Source organism: Carassius auratus, chromosome 42 (assembly GCF_003368295.1).
Source record: "Carassius auratus strain Wakin chromosome 42, ASM336829v1, whole genome shotgun sequence".
NCBI classification, from domain to species: Eukaryota; Metazoa; Chordata; class Actinopteri; order Cypriniformes; family Cyprinidae; genus Carassius; species Carassius auratus.
The window spans coordinates 14296083-14319739 of record NC_039284.1 but is presented as its reverse complement, the minus strand read 5'-3'; the positions used below and the strand labels follow the sequence as shown (position 1 = coordinate 14319739).

The 23657-nt window shown below is 36.5% G+C and overlaps 1 protein-coding gene and 1 pseudogene across 1 annotated transcript; both read right to left on the bottom strand.

The window, feature by feature from the left end:
• Positions 1-766: 766 nt before the first annotated feature.
• On the bottom strand, positions 767-11776 carry LOC113060775 (GTP cyclohydrolase 1-like). Its single transcript, XM_026229947.1, has 6 exons — positions 11286-11776; positions 6422-6531; positions 3780-3835; positions 2428-2459; positions 2227-2311; positions 767-1951 (listed from the first exon to the last, which is right to left on the bottom strand). Exons 1-6 carry the CDS (start codon positions 11629-11631, stop codon positions 1825-1827), a joined length of 756 nt encoding a protein of 251 aa, XP_026085732.1. The 5' UTR covers positions 11632-11776; the 3' UTR covers positions 767-1824.
• Positions 11777-12636: 860 nt separating this feature from the next.
• Positions 12637-22366, bottom strand: LOC113060309 (WD repeat and HMG-box DNA-binding protein 1-like; annotated as a pseudogene).
• Positions 22367-23657: the final 1291 nt, after the last annotated feature.

The window sequence follows — 23657 nt, the reverse complement described above, 5'->3', positions numbered from 1 at the left end:
ACATCCAACACATCAGACTCAACAGCTGATTTTAAACAGAAAATAATAGAGTTACACAAAACTTGTAAATGCCATCAATGACGAGCCCAAATAAACACTTAAACAGACAGTTCACCCAAAAATACTAAATATGCTATTATATACTCACCCTAGGGTTGTTTTAATCCTGTATCACTGTTTCTTTCTGCTTGACAAAAAAGAAGCTAGCTGAAGAATGGCTGTTTTGTCCTCCCAATGAATTGTCTGATCATTTTAACACCGTGCACCGTGTCTTTTTGCTGTGAAATCTTAACTTAAATTTTTAATTGCTTATACTTTTTCAAGATAATCACATACTGTATTGAAGCAACTTAAGTTTAATCCATTATCCATACAAGTTAAAACATTTTATGAAATATGAAAAAATCATATTAAAACTTGATTAAAATACATCAGGATTTCAGCTACATTTATTTATACGTCTCTTTATCATAGTTGAATTGCATTGCATTATATGTTTCAAAACTACAGAGCTTTGATAGTAAAATAATCATTTAAATACCAAACTGCACATTTTCACTCAGTCTCGACTTCTGATGTATTTTTGCCTCCTTGAATATAAACTCCATAAAATCACCATGATAAAAATTGGTAAAACATTTATTTTTAACATTACAATAATGTGAATTTGTGAAGGTAGTTTGCTTAAAAATCATGTAATAATGCAAAAACGGTGTTTATATTAACAGCAAAAGTGCATATTTTCATAAAATTTGGACCTCTGAATAAAATTTAGGTTTTTATTTTTATTTTTTATGACATTTTCCTATATTCTACTATATGAGCCATAAAAACTTGATGTATCAAACATAATACTCAACAAAAAACACAAACATGTAACCTTAAAAGTATGCTTCAATAAACCGTTCCATTAGAAAAATATCATTTTTTTTTTTTCAGACTAACATTTCATATGTCACGTTTAAGGCAAAACATGTGTGGATAACATGAGGGTGAGTTTAATTTCCGGATGAAACCATCCTTTCAAGAGCAGATGATACTTTGGGTCTGGGCATAATTACTGACTGATGTACACAGGACGCATACATTATATTAAATATTACATTATAAGACAGCGTAGCCATAATACATTTTCAGCACATAGTAAAACAACAATAAAACCAGTCTGGATTTATTCACTTATAAAAAGTGGTGCTTTCTTTGCAATACTAGGTTTTTGGATATGTACCATTATAATACCATAACAATCTTTGAAGTACAATGTAAATATCAAGGTGTAAGAATATTTGTAATTATTTAGTGGTTCTATTCATTACCGTTACCGTACCATTGTTCCTCAACAGTACTTTTATGTAATTATTCAAATATTCAGAATGACATGCACCTCCCTGTTCAGGAGCGTGAAAATAAAACCACTTTGTTTGCGTATTTCAAGCAACTCAATTGCGTTGAATAGAGAATGAATGTGACACAGCCGGAAAGAGATCTAAACAGATTTCGGTGGGTTTGGTTCTTGTCAGTTTAAAGAGGTGAAATTGTGTTAATCTAAGACGTCCTTCAAAACACAATGCTTCCATTTAACAGTAATAGCCACAGTCCCGTCAATAGAGGCTCCCACAGCTCTACTGACTAAAACGTGCACAAAACACACACATCCACACACGAGACACAGACGAGAAGGTGTTACCGATGGGACACTATGTTACACAGCAGCAGGGCCTCGTCCGGAGGCAGAACCAGAGATGAAGGATCCGTAGATCCAGGGAGGCGTTTGAGAAGAGGGCTGGTCAGAGTGTTTTGGCAGTGGAGAGTGAACACGGACCCTCAGCTCCGGATCAGGCTCAGGAACTCGTCTCGTGTCTTGGGGTCCTCACGGAAAACACCAAGCATGGTGCTGGTCACAGTCTTGCTGTTCATCTTCTGGACGCCTCGCATAACCATACACATGTGACTGAAGAAGACCACAGAGAAGAAATACATCTTGAGGACTGGTCATACTACCGTAATTACTTATACTTAATAAATCCAACAAAATGTGTGGATTGTTCATACTTATTGTATTGTTACAAAAAATAAAATGCAATAAATATTGAGGACTGTTCATATTTATTACATCGTAAATTAAATGATAAAAATTAATTCGTGGCTGGAGAATAATAAAGAAAATAAATAAATCTTCATATTTGGTCATTTTTAGCATTATATTGTAAATAAAAGGTGTAATACGTTGCTTCGATGACCACCCCGACCCCAGCAGGCTGTAACGCTTCAGTGATGGCGACTGCAATCTGTTTGGTTAGACGCTCCTGAACTGAAATCAGACAAGCAGATTTCAATATTAAGTTTTCAGGTTATTAGTGAAACCAACAAGGATTTTGAAGGAATATAAATATTGTATGTTTGTTTGAGGGGGAGGGAAGCCATTACCTTGCAATCTCCTGCTATATATCTCAACAATCCTAGTGCAAAACAAGAGACATAGTTAATAATTAAGCTAGATTTATGTAAGATCATATGTGATGGTGCTTTGATAAAACTTCATTGCTCAGGGATTTTAATCACTGTGGTAATGATAAAACCTAGGCCAGGTGTCTATAACATATAAATAATATTACAAAATTTGTATTTTAAAAAATCCTATACTTTCTTTCTAATCTAAAAAAAGGTCAGTTTCCATAAAAATAATATTCAGCTCAACTGTTTAACACTGATAACTATTTAATTAATAAGAATAGAACAAACACACACACAAAATCCTTTTCACAGATAATGTTGACTAGGAAAAGTCAGTCTCTGTGCCACTCGGACCTTTTCATGACTACAGCTATTAAAAAGAAAAAAAGAAACAATACCAAATTTTAGAAATCAGAAATGCACCTGTGTGTGTGTGTGTGTGTGTGTGGCACTGCTGAGAGCTACAGTTCGTGACTGCTGTTGTCATGTCTTCATTAGTGGAGTGCAGTATAATGGCTTGTACATCGTGAATGGCTAAGCCACAGGTATTGGGGTCAGATTGGATCAAGCTTCTCTTTGTCACTCACACATCGTGTCTAATCCTCTTACAGACACTTACACTCTCATTGTTTCAAACACACACACACACACACACACAAAGGCGCGTGCATCTTGATTTCACAGACAAACAACTCCCTTGAGGCAATGAGAGCCACTAATCCCCTTTACTCAAGCAAATGCTGCTGAATTTACTGAAAAAAAAAGAAAAGTAAAGCTGCTTTGTGGCAGGATAAATATGCACACTCATGAAGGAATCCATTAAGATTCAATATTGTTCATTATAAAAACAAAATCACCTCGTTGTATAACAAAATCTTAAAATTTATTTTAAAGGATTGCAGAACACTCAACAAAAAATGCATTTATATGATAAAAATACATAAAAACTTAAAATAACTGCTTTGTATTTTAATAAAAATAAAAAAAGTAATTTATTTCAAGAAAAGAAAAGCACACTGATCCCATATACCCCATTTTAATTAAAAAAAAAAAAAGTGATAAAATGTATTGTTCAACAAATAGGGCAAACATTAGTAGAACATGTCCATAGGTTATTTGATACAGGATTGTATTTCGTAATGCAATTATATTCAGATGGACTGGGGAAAGATGGAAGTGATTTAAGTGCCCAAATACTTTTTGGGACCACTGACTGTAAAAAACAAAAGATGTAAATGAACACAAGAAAAGAATAAAAAATAAAATTAATTGTAATAGACTGGACTTTCATATGTGTATGAGAAACATGGGTGCATTTTTCCCACCTTGCTAGTTTACTCAGACCAAGAACCCTCTTGTTTGGAAGGTAACCTATGTGCACCTGTGCAAAACACAACACGTTATCTGACAATAGAAAGACAGTACTGCAAAACATGGGAGTTATATACACAATACTTTCACAGTAAACTGTAAGCCTTTGCCTGTGAAAAACTGGACACCGACACTAGCAAGCTACATGGCACGAGGGCTGTGCAAATTCTAGTTTTGATTCAGCTGTTGGCTTCCAATAATTATGAAAGTACTATAGTTGAAATAAAATGATTGAGCCATATTCCATTCTTTTAAAGTGGTGCTCTTTCACGCTTCATTAAAAGCTCAAACGTAATGTCCAAATCAGTCAAATTATGTAATGTGAATGTCTAATACACGACATGATTGATATTAAAAATAGTTGCAAAACTGCACAAGAAGGGCTTTCTGTGTGCACTCTCCGAGATCGAGCAAAAACAAGGTCAAGCAAATTACACTTTAGGATTTGGGAGCGTGACAGGAAAAAATCAGATGCATGTCAATATATTAAATCCTATATAAATTCTATATAAAAGTGACAGCAGCCCATATATATATTCATTTTTTTTACTTTTTGACTGATTAGCTATAATAGCTTTTTATAGTAGGGAAGTTGTGGCCTAATGGTTAGAGAGTCAGACTCATAACCCAAAGGTTGTGGGTTCAAGTCCCATACTGACAGGGATTGTAGGTGGGAGGAGTGAGTGTACAGAATTCTCTCCCACCTTCAATACGACGACTGAGGTGCCCTTGAGCAAGGCACTGAACACCCAACTGATACTGGTGTATAATTTGATATAATCGTGTTACAGTAAATAACCATGGCTACAATATTAACCAAAATAATTATGATTTCTGCCATAACCGAGCATCCCCACATGGCACAGCAGCAGAGGAGAAGTTAAAGATGCAGAGAGCCGCATCTGTGCATATGCTCGGAAGTGACTGTACATCTGACAGCTCCCCCAACCTAACCTCCTCTCCACCGTCCAACTCAAATGTCACCAACAATTTGATGAAACAGCCCAGAGAAAGGGCAGCATTAACAGACATGCAAGGATTTTCTCTCTTCTTTCCTCTTCTGCTCTCTGTTCTGATGTGATAACCCCGCACATCACTGAACCCTCTTGGCCTTCTTTCAGCGCTGCCAAACTTCAATCAACATCCTCCAAAAACATAAATCGAGCTTTACCAACAACTACAGAGCACCTGGGAAATGAGCAGAGTGCTTTTTTTTTCAACTTAATCCACTTAAGGACAACAGGCAAGATGTGGCGGCTGTATGGAAGATATGTTTCAAGTGAAAAAGAAAGCACACCTGTTCAGCTCGCCGCTCGTGATGGACACTAACAGTGTTGTGTGGACAATCATCAGGACGGTGGACGCTGAAGCGCAAGCAAGAGGGCCAAAAACAGAAAATGAACGGGCGCACGCCTCTCTGAAGGAAACTGGTGTGTCATTATCTTGTTGCAGATGCCGCGAGTGGTGAGGTAAATAGATGAGAAGGGATAAGGGGCCGCGCCGATGACGATCAGCGGGGGACGCAGCGGAAACGACGGCCCTCTGACAGCGTCTGACAAACAAAATTGCAAGTGGCGGAAAAAAATCCATTCAGTGCGCTTGATCAATGGCTCAGTCTATCATCAGCAGCCATTTGAGCCGTGACAGTATCGACGGTGTCTCTTTTGTCTTAAATGGCAGACACCTGCAGAGCTGTGAGCTGGAGGGAGGTACTAAATGTCAAACCTGGAGGATTAAGAGTGGCCATCTTTTCTGAGTGGATCTCAGACCCAATATTCCAGCTTGTCCTTGTTACCTTCTAGATTTAGGCTAATTATAGCTAACTAACTTGGTTATTGAAGGACTTTCCTTCTTTGTTTTTTTTCAAGGTGAATCAGAAAACCTGTAATGCTGCCATTATGTGAGTGAATCTCAAAAAATAAATTTACAAGGCATATTTCACCCCACAATCAAAATACACATTTAATTACAAAAAAGAAAAGAAAGAAAAAAATAATTTTTTAAATCTTATTTACATGATAATGAAGCACATTTGCCATCAAATTCTCATTAATGTACAGTAATTCATTCATGAAAATCATCCTGTTTAAAGTCTGCATACATTACTTACTTGAGCAACAATACTTTACACATATAAACTTCAATATTATACCACATTACAGTAGTGAGAATGAGATTTTTTATACAGTATATAGGCTTCATAAAAATAAAGTACCTAAAGTCTTAGAATAATTTATAACATTGTATAATTTCTATATATTTTGTTCTTTTTGGGGTAGAATATGACCTGGAAAGTAAATAAATAAAAAATTAAAAAATCTAAAACTTAATAAATGAAATCAATTAAAATTTTCTATTATTAATAAAAAAATGCAATATTTTATTTGAATAAATTAATAATAAATCAATTAATAAACTTTAATAAATAATAAAAATGAATAAAGACTTTGTTAAACCCTTACACTGTACCATAGGGTAGTGCTGTGAAAAATTCATTTTTAAAACTACGTATCCACCTCAGAGGTTAAGTCATAGAAATTGCACTGAAAGGCAACATGAAAGTGGACGTTGATGAGGGTAAAAGGATTAGTCTTACCCGGCCAAAAATGGGAACTAAATGGTGTTCACACATGGAAAACATGTCAATATCCTTCACGATCACCATCTCGTCATGGTCTTCATCAAAGATTGCGTCATTCAGGACATCTGCAAGGAGGCACAACAACAAATTAATAAGTTCAGATGGGTCACCGTCGGGTGAGTGATATGACACCTGATGACATCATGAAATCATTATATTTCACCCTGTATGCTCTTCCTGTTGTGGCTCAGTGTCATTTCTCTTAGCTCATATCTTTGTTTAAACATGTCCTGTTTTATCTAGTGGAAATGCACGGTCTTTTCTTGTGGGGCTTTTTAATTTCCTGGCCGCGTATCTTGGGGTATGTTTCCATGGACACATAGCAGACTGATGCTGGGGCTTCAGGGGCTTGTTGAGATGTGACTCTCATTTGTGTTGTTGCCACTTTAGTGTAGTCACCGTGTGAAGGCAGAAAGCAATCCATTTTCAGGCTGTTTTTATGCCTATGATTACTTCAGCAACAGATGTATCCCAAACAATTTTCTTACATTTTCTGAAAAACTGAGCAGTGTTTGCCCAGCAAAACTCCTCATCAAGGTGGCAGGGTGTTGTGGGTGGTTGTCAGGGGGTTGCTAAGGTGTTATAGGTCTCAATGATATTTTGGTCGCTGCAGGCCTGTCACAATCATCAGTGTGAATTAATTGTCTTACAAATAATTGAGATTTAATGATTTATTTCTATTCTGTTCACATCATAATGTTTTTGTAATTGTATAAAATATGACGATAGAAATTTTTATAGCCCCATATAATTTACTTAAATGTGTAGAAATGTTTAAATAATTATTTTATAAATATCATAAAATATATATTATTACCATATTTTTCGGATTATAAGTCGCACCTGAGTATAAGTCGCATCAGTCCAAAAATACGCAATGATGAGGAAAAAAACATATAAGTCGCACTGGACTATAAGTCGCATTTATTTAGAACCAAGAACCAAGAGAAAACATTACCGTCTACAGCCGCGAGAGGGCATAGAGCACCCTCTCACGGCTGTAGATGGTAATGTTTTCTCTTAGTTCATTTCTCTCGGTTCATGTCAAATTAATTTTGATAAATAAGTCGCACCTGACTATAAGTCCCAGGACCAGCCAAACTATGAAAAAAAGTGTGACTTATAGTCCAGAAAATACGGTATATTTATAATACAGCAATATAATATAATATAAAATAAAATGCCGTGATTAAACCCACAGGCCTCCATTTCATGTGAAGTGAGACCTTTGATCTTTACGTACTTCACAACATTTGTTTTTCTTTCATACTTACTCCCTGCCAGATTATGACTTAAACCTTTACATTTTTCCTTATCTCATCCTAATTTGGATAGCAAAATGTGATGGAAATCTATGCTACACAACTCTCCCAGTTATCAGATCACTTACAAATCTGCATTATGTGAGGTAACATTCATTGAAAAAATAATGTGTTTAAAGGTTAAGGGTTTGTTATAAATGATTATAGTAATAATAGTTATGCAGACACTACTGACAAACTCATTTTTCTGATGTAGTCTCATGCTTCCCAGAACCAGGAAAGGCTTTTGTTAATTTTTAAACCTATTCCGGTCTTTTCACTGTTCTGCTTGGTGACTAACCAGCATGATTTTCAGAAACCGAGCACACTATGTAGTGTTGTGTAAATGCTGCAGCTGATTGGAGCATCAGTCTCGGCTGAATTTAACCTGAGGGCAGCAGCAGCTGCTGTTATGAGAGAACTGTCATCAGGCTCGTCCTAAACAAACAGCTGCTTTCAAATGCACAGGAACAACACACGGAAAGGTCTCACGCATGACGGTGGCACTGACAAAAAAGAACAGGAAATCAAATCAGCATCTCCCAGAAGTCATCCTTCAGCCTCGCTGCCACCGTCACACACACTCTCAATTAAACACAAACCTGCTTACACACTAAGCAAATATACACTTGGAATACAATAAGTAACCATAGAAACCTATTGAAATTGTGAGGATGTCAACCAGCAGAGCTCTGGTTAAGGGTAATGTTACTGCTCCTGAGGGTTTGGCTTGTTCTCCATCGTTTAAATAAGAGACAGGCATCCATCCAGGAAGTGGGGGCAGGGGACAACGAGCGGAATGAGTAATAAAGAAAAGAAACCATACTGAGCCGCCTGACCGCTGTACCTTAACCAGTATCAGTCGTCTCTATGATCTTGAATTGTTTATGTGGCATGAGACCACAACAAAACCATTAAGGATAAGGAACATAATGATATAATGCATTATAATAATATCATAATAAATAATCCTCTAATTTCCTTCCTTTACTAGTGTCTGTGAATCGTGAGTACAAATGTTTCATAACAAGCATCCTTTCTAAAACACAAAACGGTAAAATGGAGAAAAAAACAGTAGCAAAAAAAAACGATTTATTTGCATAATCGCCCAAAATGATTTACAGGTGTGTGACATTTCAACATATATATATTACATAAGTAAACATTGCTGTTTGTTGTAATACTGGTAAACAATAAAAAGTATTATTGTTTTTCTTTCTTTCTTTCTTTCTTTTTTCTTCAGTTAGTGTAAAAACCAAACCTGAATATTTGAAACTAGTTTCTTCTTGTGTTTTGAATGTCCTGGTCGATCTTTCGATTTGTGCATTATTTTCAAAGTCATATCATTACATATGTTAGTCTTGTGTGAGTTACAGGCAAAAATAAAAATAAAGATTTCATAATTATATATAGTTATATTTATACTTTTATTTTATACTAGTTATATTTAGGTTATCGGCTGATATTCCTAACCTCCAGTGTGATGCTAAACTAATTATATATTAAAGTATTTTCATAAAATATATGCAAGTAAACATTGATACATGTTGTTGTATTGGTGTATATATTTTTTATTATTATAATTAAGCCTATTTTCCCTCTGTGTTCAGTTAGTGTAAAAACAGTAAGCTGAAACACAGTGTTAACCCAGAGGTGAATATACTGTGACATCAAGTGAGATCAAGGTGGAAATTCATCATTCAAGCACTTACTATGTACCATCAGCTTCCTTTTCTTGCATTAACCAATGAGTCAACCACCTCCCATAAAACTGTGAAAATGCAACACAGTGTCACACAAACCCACTGAGATCCCTAAACTGTTTCCTCCAACACTTTAAATGTCTTTTTGTGGGAAACACATAACTTTGCTAGTTCAGAACAATATGTGAAACTGCAGGGGTGGTGCAAACTTCAGCCAATCCCACTGAAGAAAGACCTTCCTCTGGAAATCTGTTATCAAAGGCACGCTTCCAGTGACACTGCATGATATACCTTCTGTGAATGCATATGTAAGTGCTGTGAGCTCATCGAGGAGAGTCTGCTTTAACAAACTTTTTTGGTGTAGAAAAGCAACATTAATACATTCCATATGCATCTGTCCTAATAATGCTACACAAACCAAGTCCAGATGTGCTGTTTTCTTTGTGGAGATGTTGTTGGTAATGCGATGGTGGGAGGCACCCTGGCTCAACCACTCAGACAACAGCCTGAGAGTGACCAGTGAACAATTATGCAAGAAAAACCTTCGCTTTGGGGTGGAGTACCTGTTGAGCCAGTTAATCAAACTGATGGCACATGAAAGTGTTTGAGGAAATACTTCTAACCTGAAATGCTTGACAGTGCATTAGTAAAAGATGAATGGTTTGTGGGCCATAACATTTTCTGTATCATTATAAGGCCCCGACAACTCCAAAACACCAACCTGATCTGATGAGAAAATGTAACTTTTTGAAAAGGTGTCAATTTTTTTAATGAATTCATAAGATGTGTTTTAAACAGAAAAGCAGATCAGAAAACATATGAATGCTATCATACTAAAACTAATAATTAGCCACTATTTAAAAGAGAATGAAGTGCTTTGAGAGTGTGTTGAAATAGATTGTGAAAATATAACATGATTTTGAAGAATCTCCTAGTTGATCTTTGAATTTCAATGTGAAGGTATAGATGTAAAAATTAGATTTCATCATAAAAATGTCCTACACAACTAAGTCTCCTGATTACATATGATAGTTTTTTTTTTAGTTAAAGACCCAAATTTTCACAGATTTTCTTCTAGTAACATTTAAGTTATTCACTAACCATGTTAACCTTGACTAAACATGAGTCATGAACAAATCATTAAGACCATTTCTTTAGCTCAATCAACCTAATAAAAACCTGAATTAATGATTCATTCATTCCTCAATCTACTCTTGAAAATATGATTGGTGATAATATGATCTGTGAAAAAAACTTAAATATCAGCCTCACACGATCACGCTCAAATGTTGAAGACTTGTGATGTAGTTTTTGGGCGTCCTTTGGGCCAATTTAAGGTGAATTAAAGTCCTTGACATCTTCAGTGACCATTCATTGTCCTTAATAGGCAGATCAACAAAGTCTCTCTTTGTCTTTCACAGAATAAATATAATTACAAGTTTAGATACGTAAATGATGACAGAATTGTAACTTTTGGATCAACTACAATTTTTACAACCTAACTTTCTGTCACATTGCTTCCCGTTCTGTCTAGATGTTTTTTGAACTCAAGACCGCCTCTGTAAACGCCCCCTTGGTGCCATAAAACTGTACAATTATGTAAAACAGAAAGTTAAATGAAAAAAAAAAGTTTACAAAAATTACGTTTATTTAACATCTTTAGTCAGAGACAGTTTTCCAGAGACGGTGTGACATTTCAGGATGTTAATTTAAGCTTGCAATACGCTTAAAGTAATTCTAAATCAATTTAAACCAAAAATAACCTATAAATACACACGTCTTATCAACTGTCATTCATACATTTATGCAACTCACCGATGATTTTTTCCTGATAACCCTTGGTGAAGAACTGCATGGCGGTGGCGGCTCTCCACGGAGTTTTGAGGAGCCCCTGCCGCTGCGGATCTTCCCCGAGCCCCCTGAGGATCGTGGTGTACGCCGCGGCGATGCTCGGCAGGCTCATCTCATTGTCTTCCAGACTGCGAGTGCGTTCTTCACGCCAGCTCTCCATCACGCTGGAGGACGGCACGGTGCTCGGGGTCCCGGCGGCACCACCGGCGCTCCATCCGGGAACTTTCGCCCGCCCGTCAAAGTGCCCATTGATCGGGGCTTCTGTTTCATTTTCATTTTGATTCATTTGTTTCTGTTTGGAGCGCTCCATGATTGCCTTAAAGTGACAGCTTGGGTTCCTCAAAGTCGGTTTTAGTGCTACTACCTGTTTTCAAAATGGTTTAAGGAGTAACAGACAAACTTGTGAAGTTCAACAGTGATAACTCTCTTGTCAAACTCAACTCGGCGCTCCAGCAGGGACACTCAGGGGTTTTATAAACACTGGCTAATCTCTGCGCGATCCTATTGGTCGCCAGGGCGACCGCGTCACGGAGCCAGATTGCTATTGGCCGAGAGACGTGCCTGCGTCAGGCCACCTGTCTAGTAAGAGGATGAAGTATCTTATTCAACAACATCAACAAAAAACCAAGGAAAGGAATTGTCTTATTCACATTACAGTGATGTCTTGGGGCACATCAACCCATCGAAGGGGACTGAAAAGACCTTTGGGTGATGATGTTCTTATGATGAAAAATAAAAGCAGTGTTTCTAAAGTGAAATGAACCATGCAACATAAAGGTTGTACAACTGGAAACTTGTCAGTTCAGATCAGTTTTATTTCAAAATGCACAAAGTTCAGTGACCTCAAATGAACATCAGAAAACTCATTCACTTCACTTTTCACAAGGACATCCATCATTACATCACTGGTGTGCAAGCAATGTTACATACTTTCAACTTACCAATTTGACAAGACAATCTTTAGAATAAAGAAAATGGCACACAAGGCTCAAAATGTAACATTTTAGCTTTTATTATGATTATTTGTTTTACATACAGTACAAAACATCACAAAAACACATCCAAAGCATTCAGGATTTCACTAGATTTGAATAAGAGAGCTAGTTATTAATCTTCTCATTGCACATTTTTAAAGAGACTTTGCTTCATTTCAAATACAAATGAAGAGACGCACAGTGCTTTCAAAAGAGCTCAAACTTGAGAACAAATGGATCACAAATGAGCAGGCAGTCTATATGACAGAATGAGAGGTCAGAGAATTACAGTAAACAAAACAAAAAACTTTAGGTTTTCCCCAAAATCAATATTAAAATAAAATATAAAAATACATGATAATTAAACAAATTCATGTTAAGTGCTATTCATTGTTAAATGCAAACGCAGAGAGTTTAGCAGAAGTATGCAGTGGCTTTTTCTTTTTGGTGCTGCCCTCATCCGACTCCATTTGTTCATCTGCTTGTCCTTCTTCATCTTCACGCTTTCGTTTCTTGGGGTCAGCGTCGCCCTTTGCTCTCTCCCTCCAGTTCTGAATCAAAAGATAAAATGGAATTATGTTCATTCATGTACATGCTTGCACAAATAAAAAAAGCGATAAACAGTATCATTCAAATAAGCCTGTTATTGTAATTAAAATTGTTTGTGTAAACAAAAGCAGCGAACATTTACTGACGAGCATGATGAGTCACCAGACCCATTTCAGATATGAGCCCCGGGGCCCTTTTTGCACCCCCCCCCCCCCCCCTCCTCACGCTGCACGCCATTCTTCATTGTAACGCACTCTTTCAGCGGCTGATGCCACCCCCAAGTCATTAACATAAGATCAATGAGTGCAGCACACACCCCCAGCCAGGGTTTCCAGAGCAACAGGTGTCCTAACCATTTCCCATCCATTCTGGAGTGTGTGAAGAGTCATTCTGCCCTGCACTGAGTGGCCCTGTGGGTGCAGGCTCACGGACAGATTGTTCATACAGCAGAGAATGAGTGTTTGGAAAGCACCCACACATAGACAGGTAAGTGGAGATCAGAAAAATCGGAAGATACTTGCTAATAAACAGTGTTGTCATGGATAAACTGGCTTAGAGCTTAAGGATCAAATTACAAAATAGAGGAAACTGAACTAGAGAAAAAAAAGAAAGTACATGAATGAAATCTGTTACACAACCAATGCACGTGCAAAAAACAAAACAAAAAAAAAAACACTGAAACAGGGAAATTTCCTAGGTAACCTTCCTGAATATAATAATAGACTGAATAATAACTAAACAGTTTAAGATAAATGTGCATGTGTCACAATAGTGCAGAAACGCCCCATGCCTTCCTTGAGAACATCCATTTCCTCAAAGTCAGGATTGTCTGTTAGAATGCTCTTCCTATTCTCCTCAAGCCACAGCTGAAAGCCAGTTTTCGGCCTAAAGGAAGTAAATTGTAGTTACAGACATGACAGCAAACAAAACATTAAAAACAATGACAGCTTATAGGAGATCATACTGGTGTCAGCCAGCACAAATAATGAACAGCTGATTAATGTTAATATTCTACTTTGAGATTATTTACATCAGGTAAAAAAAAACATTTGGATTGATTTGTTAATCTAACATCAATAAATAAATATGGATTAAAAATAATAATGACTGACTATAATTCATTTTAGAATGGAGTTATATTGTCAACAATGATCTGATTAATTTTGGAACAACAATTTCATTGCAGAGTTTTTCATTCAAATACTCATTATCTATGCCAATTTGTAAACGTTATTATATTTCATAGTATACCTGATTTCTCTTAGACACACTACCAAGAGGTTAAGGCCTTTGTCTTAAAAAAAATAAAATTACAGATTTACTCTACTGTTCTCATTTATTAATATATAAAGTTATTAACAAAAGTAATCATTAAATTTTTATGGTACATCCCTAAATTTGATACAATTAGTATGATGACTGCTGAAATGAAATACTTTCGAGTTGAAAGTAAAATAATTTAATGTTCTTACATAATTAAAATAAAAGTAGCAAGAAAAATCTCTCTTTTACTTTCGGTTTTCAATATTTTCCACTGACGCTGGAGGCGTAGCTGCAGGAGCCGGTTTGACTTTCTTTGATTCTGACTGGCTGTCCTCCGGTTTCTTACGGTTTCCTTTAGAGGCACTCATCTGGAGCAGAGTGGCCTGGGTCTGAAAAACGGGGCCTTGCAAATGAACACGGACTCAAAACATGTAATTATCTGTTACATATAAAACATGGAATTTTGGGTGTAGCACACTGGCTAAAGAACATAATGTTGTTTATACTCCAATAGAAAGACCTGACATTTCACCTGAACAAATGTTCTGCCATCAGAACTAAACATTTTGGAGGAAAGGATACTAGATAACCAGGTCGTCCCAGGCAGACCGAGCGGAGAGTGAGTTTTATGGGGTGAGACAAAGTGTGTGACCCTGCAGAGCTGGAGAACATTTGTATTTGAGCAACACACTGTACCTTGGACTTGGGTTTGGGTGCCAGGGGCTTCAGGACTGGGGCTTTGTCTCATGCACTCCAAAACATTAGTTGTTCTGGGCTGACCAGCTGGTGAACTTGATGACTTTCCTGCTCCAGACATCTGCAATTTAAACATATTAACCAAGTATTCTCGAAACACAAGATTTAAAAGGAGCTTTATTTCTTTAAGATTTGTGCAATTCTAACTTTAAAAGGGTTCACACGTCCTTCTCTGCTCACTGTGACACACAAGCATTTTCACTGTCAGCAGACACTCATATATAATTGTGGCCCATCTGTGCCACTCAAAAACTCATTTGAAAAAATGCAGTCAATTTAAAAGAAAAGTTAAAGAAATCAAAAATTGCAAACTGCAAAATTCCTGTTTTTAACCTTTTCATATTCGATTTACTGAAATCTTTATATTATATTTTTATATTCTACTCATTTGGTTTGGCAGACAGCCTCTCGGGTGATTTCCCTCCTTTTTTGAAGGGATTCAAACCTGGAAAGTTACATTTTGTACATATCCAAATATGAATAAAAAAATCAAATTCAATAATAATAATAAAAAAAAATAGTAGAATTTTTGAGACTAATGCCCAAAAACAAGTACCGTAATGTGCTCAGATAAGAGTGTCAATAAAGAATGCTTTCATTTTAAAGATCAAGAAATATATAACTAATATGCAAAGAGCTTTTGCTTTGATATACTTTAATACACTGTACTTTTTAGATCCGAGTATGGAGGAAAAACAAGTATTTAAAACATAATTTCAAGAGTTTTTCTAGGCCTGAAGATGATAGATAGCTAGATATTCATTTAATTCTAATTCATTATGCTAACCTCTGATAGGCGGACTCTTTTTCTTCGTGCTCCTCCTCCTGAATCTGACTGGCTTTTTCCAGGGCGAGTTCACTGTAGCCCCTTTCACACTGCACGTCGGACCCGCAATATTCCCGTAACATTGCCTGGTCGCCTTCTGTGTGAAAGCAACCACGTCCCGGAATTGATTACCGAATCAAACCCGGGTCGGGGACATAGTAACATTGCGGTAATCGATCCGGAACGAGCGCTGTGTGAACAAAAGCCAGATCTAATTCCGTATCGAAGTGATGATGCGCGTTATCGCGCGACTCTTTTAACATTCGCGACGAAAACATATGTGCAAACTGTAATGAAGCAGAGATCAGTTAGGCAGGTGACACACTGGCTGCGTGGCGTGAGCGCCGCGTGTCTGAAGCGTCCCAGAAGCATCCCAGAAGCGTCCCAGAAGCGTCCCAGAAGCGTCCCAGAAGCGTGGAGGATTCTGTGACGTGTCGCGGTAAAAATAGGCGTCGGTTCTATTTCTAGCAAGCAAGCGTTTGCCGCGCGGCTCGAGCCGCGCCTGAGAAGCACCTTGTTTAAACATGCCCTCATGTCTACGTCACTGTGTGGGAAGATTTGCATAGCACTGCCCAAATGTAAAAGGACAGTATAAGTCATTATAATCAGTAATTATGTCCCAACTGGATGTCAAAAATATCTCGTTTGTAATGGATTTTATGGGTTTTGCCTTATTGCACCAGGACACGGCATCAGAGTATGTCAAGAAGGCATAACATTTCCATCATGCACTTGAGCTATTCAGCCAATCACAAAGCACTTGGTGGCTGGCCAATCAGAGCACACCTTGCTTTTCAGAATGATGAGCTTTGTAGAAACAGACAAAGGAGAAACAAAAATGTACAGTATGTGGAAAATAATGTGTTTTTAACCTTAAACCGCACAAACACATTTCATTTCACCAAATACACAAAATAATGTTCTTTCTTAGCAACATCATATAACCCCTTTAACTATCAAAGGAATACAGTAAAGGTGACTCACCCTCCGCAGTGAAGCCCATCCATGCCAGGAAGGACTTCAGTGTGAGAGGCAATGGTTCTCCGTCTATGACCTAACGTCTCTGTATGCCAAGCCCCTGATCTCCATCAAACCCGGTACCTGATGACATACATGACAATCAAGCTCAACCAATTTACATACACAAACTCCAAGTGTTGGGAATAAACTTTTGATTCAGTTTATCTGGATTGCTCATTTAGTTGAATAAAAATAAATAAAAAATCCATCTGAGTCATTGCTCAAAAGTGCTTCCAGATGTGCCATTTTTATTGTTTTTTAATAAGTTAAATTGTGATCAGTTTTCTCCTTTTACGGCTACTTTGCAAGTCGACCTTAATTATTAAAAGAAACAAGGATATAAACTATAAATTTGTTCATGATGGAGTTGAAAACCAATGATTAGAAACTAGTATGTAACAGAGTACATACACAAAAATAAATAAATAAATAAATAAAGGATACACATTTATGAATATGATTTAGGGCTTGTGGTTGTTCAAAACAAGGGGATGCTGCCATGAAACCAGTGCTTGTACCGAAAGTAGATTGGCATGCATTAGTACCTCTGTGATACACTACAAGAAGCTCAGTTTTCCATATACTTTCTACATGTACATCTTTTTCTGTCATTATGTTTAAGGAATTGACTTACTGAAAAATGACATGTGTCTAAATCAACAAGTGTCAGAGTATGATTATGTAACAACCCTGGTATCGTTTTTACATTTCCACAGAAAAGAAGTTCCCAGTAACAAAAAAAAGTACCATAGTTTCTTAATATTCAAATTTACCACGAATGCTCATTATCTGAAATACAACTTCTATGACACCTTTTGTAATTTATTCACTTAAAGCAAAGAATTCACTACCGGATTTCTACTGGATTAGTAGTTATCCAGATAAAAATGGAGGCAAAGTGTACATTTGCTTTGTAAACAAAAGCTAGCAGTTGAGGACAAAGGGGAATCTACAGATCAAGGTTCACATCAGCTTCTGCTGACCGTAATCTGATTAACATGAAACCAGCCCAACTGAATACAAATGAACTTCATTAATGCATCCAAACTAAAGAAATGAAAGAAACTAAGTCAATAATTAAAACTAAGATCTTGTACCTAGCTCTTCAGTTCCCTCACAGGCCAGCAGCACGGCATCCTGGGATAGATCGGCCATGGTGTGGCCCAGGGTGTTTGTGATAACATGTTCTCATTCTGTTTACCCCAAATTCTGACTCTACAATCTGAATGTCTCAACAGAAATCGAGACTCCTCAGACCAGGCAACATTTTTCCAGTCTTTAACTGTCCAATTTTGGTGAGCTTGTGCAAATTGTAGCTTCTTTTTCATATTTGTAGTAGAGATGAGTGGTACCCGGTGGGGCCTTCTGCTGTTGTAGCCCATCTGCCTCAAGGTTGTGTATGTTGTGGCTTCACAAATGCTTTGCTGCATACCTTGGTTGTAATGAGTGATTATTTCAGTCAAAGTTGCTCTTCTGTCAGCTTGAATCAGTCGGCCCATTCTCCTCTTAACTCTAGCATCAACACGGCATTTTCGCCCACAGGACTGCCGCATACTGGATGTTTTTCTCTTTTCACATTATTCTTTGTAAACCCTAGAAATGGTTGTGCGTGAAAATCCCAGTAACTGAGCAGATTGTGAAATACTCAGACCTGCCCGTCTGGCACCAACAACCATGCCACGCTCAAAACTGCACAAATCACCTTTCTTTCCCATTCTGACATTCAGTTTGGAGTTCAGGAGATTGTTTTGACCAGGACCACACCCCTAAATGCATTGAAACAACTGCAATGTGATTGGTTGATTAGATAATTGAAATTGCATTAATGAGAAATTGAACAGGTGCTCCTGATAATCCTTTAGGTGAGTATATATATATATATATATATATATATATATATATATATATATATATATATATATATATATATATATATATTTAACATATTAATATTAACAAATATACAGACAAAGAATGATTTTATTTGGGGTTTTTTTTTATAATCAAGCAGCAAATATAGGCACATAAAGGTCCATATACATCATGACTTGAAAATGGCGAGACCCTGAAGGTACGACTGACCTTGGTACTCTGAACAATGGAGGAGGAGGACAGTACGCCTTCCAGGAGCCCGAGGCAGCCCTCGGTGTCAGTGTAAGCGATCCGGCCCCCTGAGGGATGCCACTCCATCCCACACACAGTGAACCCTTTCTCGTGTTTCTGTCTGTAATAGTACAAAATCAACAACATCATCACTGCACAGACTACACTGTCTGAAATGAAAGATACTATCTTCCTAGAAACATTGTTAAACTCACAATATTGAATGCTATTACAGAAGACGTATAAAGCGTTAATGAAAATACAATGTTCACATTCTGTCCAAAGTCTTAAAAAAAAAAAAACACACCAAAATCTTCAATAATATTAACATAAATGTGACTACAACCTCTCAATACACAGTTTGACCAACAGGTTTCCGCCAACTGTTCCTCCAGCCAGAAACTTCCCACACGGTGACCAGACCACGACATTGACAACCCGAGAGGAGAAAGAGTCTGAAAGATTTGCTCATTTCATTATGCACTGCAATATAACGCAACTTTTACCACACAACTTTTGCCACACAATACATTTGATACAGTAGGCAAAAGCTTAATACACAATTGTAACGCTAATAAAGGTTTCCACAATCTATAAATTACCTATTTCTAATTTTATTTCTTTTAACTGTTCCTCTGAAAATCACTGAGTTGCTTTCTACTGACCTGTGAGATGAGGTCATCGGAGAGCGTGCTGACATGTGTCCATGTGTTTCTGTCATACAGCTGAATGGTCAAGTCCACCGGTACGGCAAGCAGCTACAAGTGTGTATATACAACAAATGAACAGCTAAATCTTAAATATCACGACTGTTGTATATGGCTGAGAGAGTGATTGATGTGCTCATAAAGCATTCATATAGGAAACAACCAAAGAGAAAACTTGAAAATGTAAATTGAATTTTGGAGAGGCCTTATGTGTGTGTGTGTGTGTGTGTGTGTGTGTGTGTGTGTGTGTGTGTGTGTGTGTGTGTTAATGTCCATACCTTTCCTGAACGAGGCTGCCATGTAAGCCTACAGAGAGCCTTGGCATTGCTCACATCACTAGATTTCTGGAGAATTTTCCATTGAGCTTCTTGAGTCAACACACACACAACAGAGTTCACCAGCTTTACATCAGATCTAAAAAAAATGGTTTAAATGTATTTTATTTGAAATGTTAGATTTTTTTTTTTTAAATGCAGTGTTCTTTGAGTTTTTTTTTTTTTTTATAATTTTGAAATAAAATTATTTTTTGAAAGGTTATAACTTATAACCAAAAAATACACATAATAAAAAGCTCTCTATTACTTGAAGTTGTACGTTTTCCAATGTGAGGCCTCATACCTGTGACTCAATAGACCACACAGTAACTAATCCATCACAGCTGGAGGAAGCCTGTCAGGAAGTGACATGAGCACACGAAAATGAATAATTATGACCCAACGCTTCAAATTTAATAGATAAATACTCATCACAACACGTTAAACATCAACAAACAACACATATCCACTACTGTTCTAAATATATTCTCTTATGCTCACCAAGGCTGCACTTATTGGATCAAACATACAGTAAAAACAGTATTTTTACAACAGTTTTATATTTTAATGTATTTTAAAATGTAATTTTTTTCCTATGAAGCAAAGCTGAATTTTCAAGCAGCCATTACTCCAGTCTTCAGTGTCACATGCTCCTTCAGAAAACATTCTGATATACTGATTTGCTTTGCAAGAAACGTGTTTTTGAACGGTTTTGCCATTTAATATTTTTTGTGTAAACCACAATTTTTTTTTCTGAAATCTCTGAAGAATATTAAGTTAAAAAGAACAGCATTCATTTTAAATAAAAATAATTTGTAACTTTACAAATGTGTTTGTTGTCACTTTTTAAGAAATGAATGCATCCTTTATGATATGATTCAATTTCCTATATATATATGAAAACATTGTACAGACCCCAAATGATAATGTATGCAATAAATGTTGTATTTATTGAAAAAGAAATAAATATGACACTGAACTTATTCATGAGCAATTCTTAATTTGGCCACATTCACAAATAAGAGCGGACCATTAAAAGGCACCATGACACGGAATGCATCAGAAGGGTCAAGAGCCACACTGAGGACAGGAGCATCATGTCCACCAAAGGTCTTCGGCTGACTGCTGTTCACCCACATCCACTATCTTCACAATAAAGTCACTGAAAAACAGAATGCCAAAATTAGCGCCTTCATTCTCCACCATCTTCAGCCCAGCAGAGACTCATATTGGCACTGCAGATCTTTACGATCTGAAGTGGGGAAATAAATGAAAACTCATTTCCGACCTCTACAGGAAGAGAACAAAAAAAAATCAAATAACCTGTTGGGAGCTCAGCTGCATCAATATTCAAGCATCGGCAGCAGGATAAAACTGCTTGATCAATGCTGTGTCATGCTCGCTGCCTTCAGCCGTGACGCATCAGCTTAAAACAATCCATATATCCAGAAAACTGCCATTTACCCAAACACAACTAATCATAAAACAATCAAAGTGATTTCAACTGTGCATTGATGTCGGACGAAAGCACAACGATGGGAGTATTAAACAATACATTGAAACAATAATATATTATACAAAAAATAAATGTTTTTTTTGACACCAATTTGACTAATCAACTACTACTAAAAATAAGTTATATCAACTGGCGTTTTAGGCAATTTAGAAATTCCCGCCAGGATAAGTGTGGGAAAGAGAGGATGTGTCATCACCCTGAGACCTAAATATCCTTTACAATACAAATGTAGCAGGATGAGGACTGAAAGTAAGTCGCACCTGGATCCTGTAGCCACTCTTGACCCGCTGCTCCTGAAGGTGACGTGGTTTGCGTTGGTGGTGAATCCAGTGACAATGCCATCTGGATCTCCCTCTGGGAAAGTGTCAATCTGAACTGTGTTGTTGGAAACTGCTGTAACTAACTTTCCATTCTGCAGGGGATAATAAACACTGACATTCAAATAAAAACTCACTATAGAGTTATTCATGTAATTATACTACTATATACCGTATTTTTCGGACTATAAGTCGCACCATAGTATAAGTCGCATCAGTCCAAAAATACGTCATGATGAGGAAAAAAACATAAGTTGCACTGGAGTATAAGTTGCATTTATTTAGACCCAAGAACCAAGAGAAAGCATTACCGTCTACAGCCGCCAGAGGGCGCTCTATGATTTCAGTGTAGACTACAGGAGCAATGAGCAGCATAGAGCGCCCTCTCGCGGCTGGAGACGGTAATGTTTTCTATTGGTTAATTTCTCTTGGTTCATGTCAAATTAATTTTGATAAATAAGTCACATCTGACTATAAGTCGCAGGACCAGCCAAACTATGAAAAAAAATGTGCTTATAGTCCGGAAAATACGGTAATTGACTGGATAAATAGAAAGAAAAAAAAAATGTTAACTTACCTTCAAGGCTACAGAATACACCTTCTCCCCAACATTTATGGATTTGGGATCGTCGTCATCTAGACTTTTCCAAATGCAAACATCACCGTCGCTCCCTCAGGTCACAATACACCTAGGAAACATCATTAGGTGTTTGAAATAATACACATCAAAACAGGCATCTTAGAATTTCTAATTCCTTACGACTGAAATCAAAGCGTGTTAAAAACAGTTAAAATGCTCAGTTACAGTATATTATAAACTGTAGTAATATACAATATGAATAATTGCATCTTAATTCACTTGTATAATCCTTTTCCATCTTCGAGGCTAAATTGCCAATATTAAAAAGAAAATGTAAATATAGTTTTTACTAAGCTTTTTATTAAAGCAATTTATTAAAGCAATTCAGTTTTATTTACATTTTCTTTTTATAGTCTCCTTTATTTCACAGACTTCATTTTTCATTTTTGTTTTAATTTTCAAAGTAAACCTGCATGGATATTATGTTAACCAGTGGGCGGGGTTTATTGATTAAATGACGAAGAGTGCGTACAGTTTTCTATATTTTAATTGTCAATCTGGTTTTCATTTTTACAATTGAAATGATTTATTTAAAACCTTTCATATATCAGTCCTTAAAAAGACTTTAAAAAACATATAAATTACCAAAATAATCTATAAAGAAAAATAACGTACATGGGCAGGTGTAAAAATACTGTTAAACAGAATTTTCATTATGTGAGATATTTATTATGTGCAGATATAGACAACCTGGCTTTCATCTCCAGTTTAGACAAATCACATGATGCCAAATATTAAAATTATGTCATTAATAACTTACCTTCATGTCGTTCCAAACCCGTAAGACCTCCGTTTATCTTTGTAACACAGTTTAAGATATATGTTCGAAGTGCATGTAAAAAAATTATGTTATTGTTATTAACAAATAAACAGCAGTTGGAACTGCCTGCAGCAAAACTGATATGAGACATAAGCATCAATAATTTAATACAGCCTGGAGTTGTACATTTAGTCCTCTACATGAGAATAAATAAATTATCCTCATTGTCTGTTTGCTGAATAATTTGATATGCAGTTCAGGAAGCAGCTCCAGTATATGCTTGTAGACTGAAATATAATACCAAATATAATAAGATTAATAGCCACAATGGGACATGTCATCACTGCATCATTGAGTTTAGTTTTTTTTTTTTTTTTTGCATGTGTTTCCAGATTTCACTAACAATTGTCCCCAAAAGAAAAGTAAAATATGAAACTAATCAATAAATTATGCTTTAATAAAAATTAATAAATAAATGTGTGTGTGTGTGTGGGGGGGGGGGGGTAAAACAACAACAGCAGAAATCAATAGTATTAAAGATGATTTTAACAGTTGATGTTTTGTCTGTTGAAATTCTTTCAAAAAATCCAG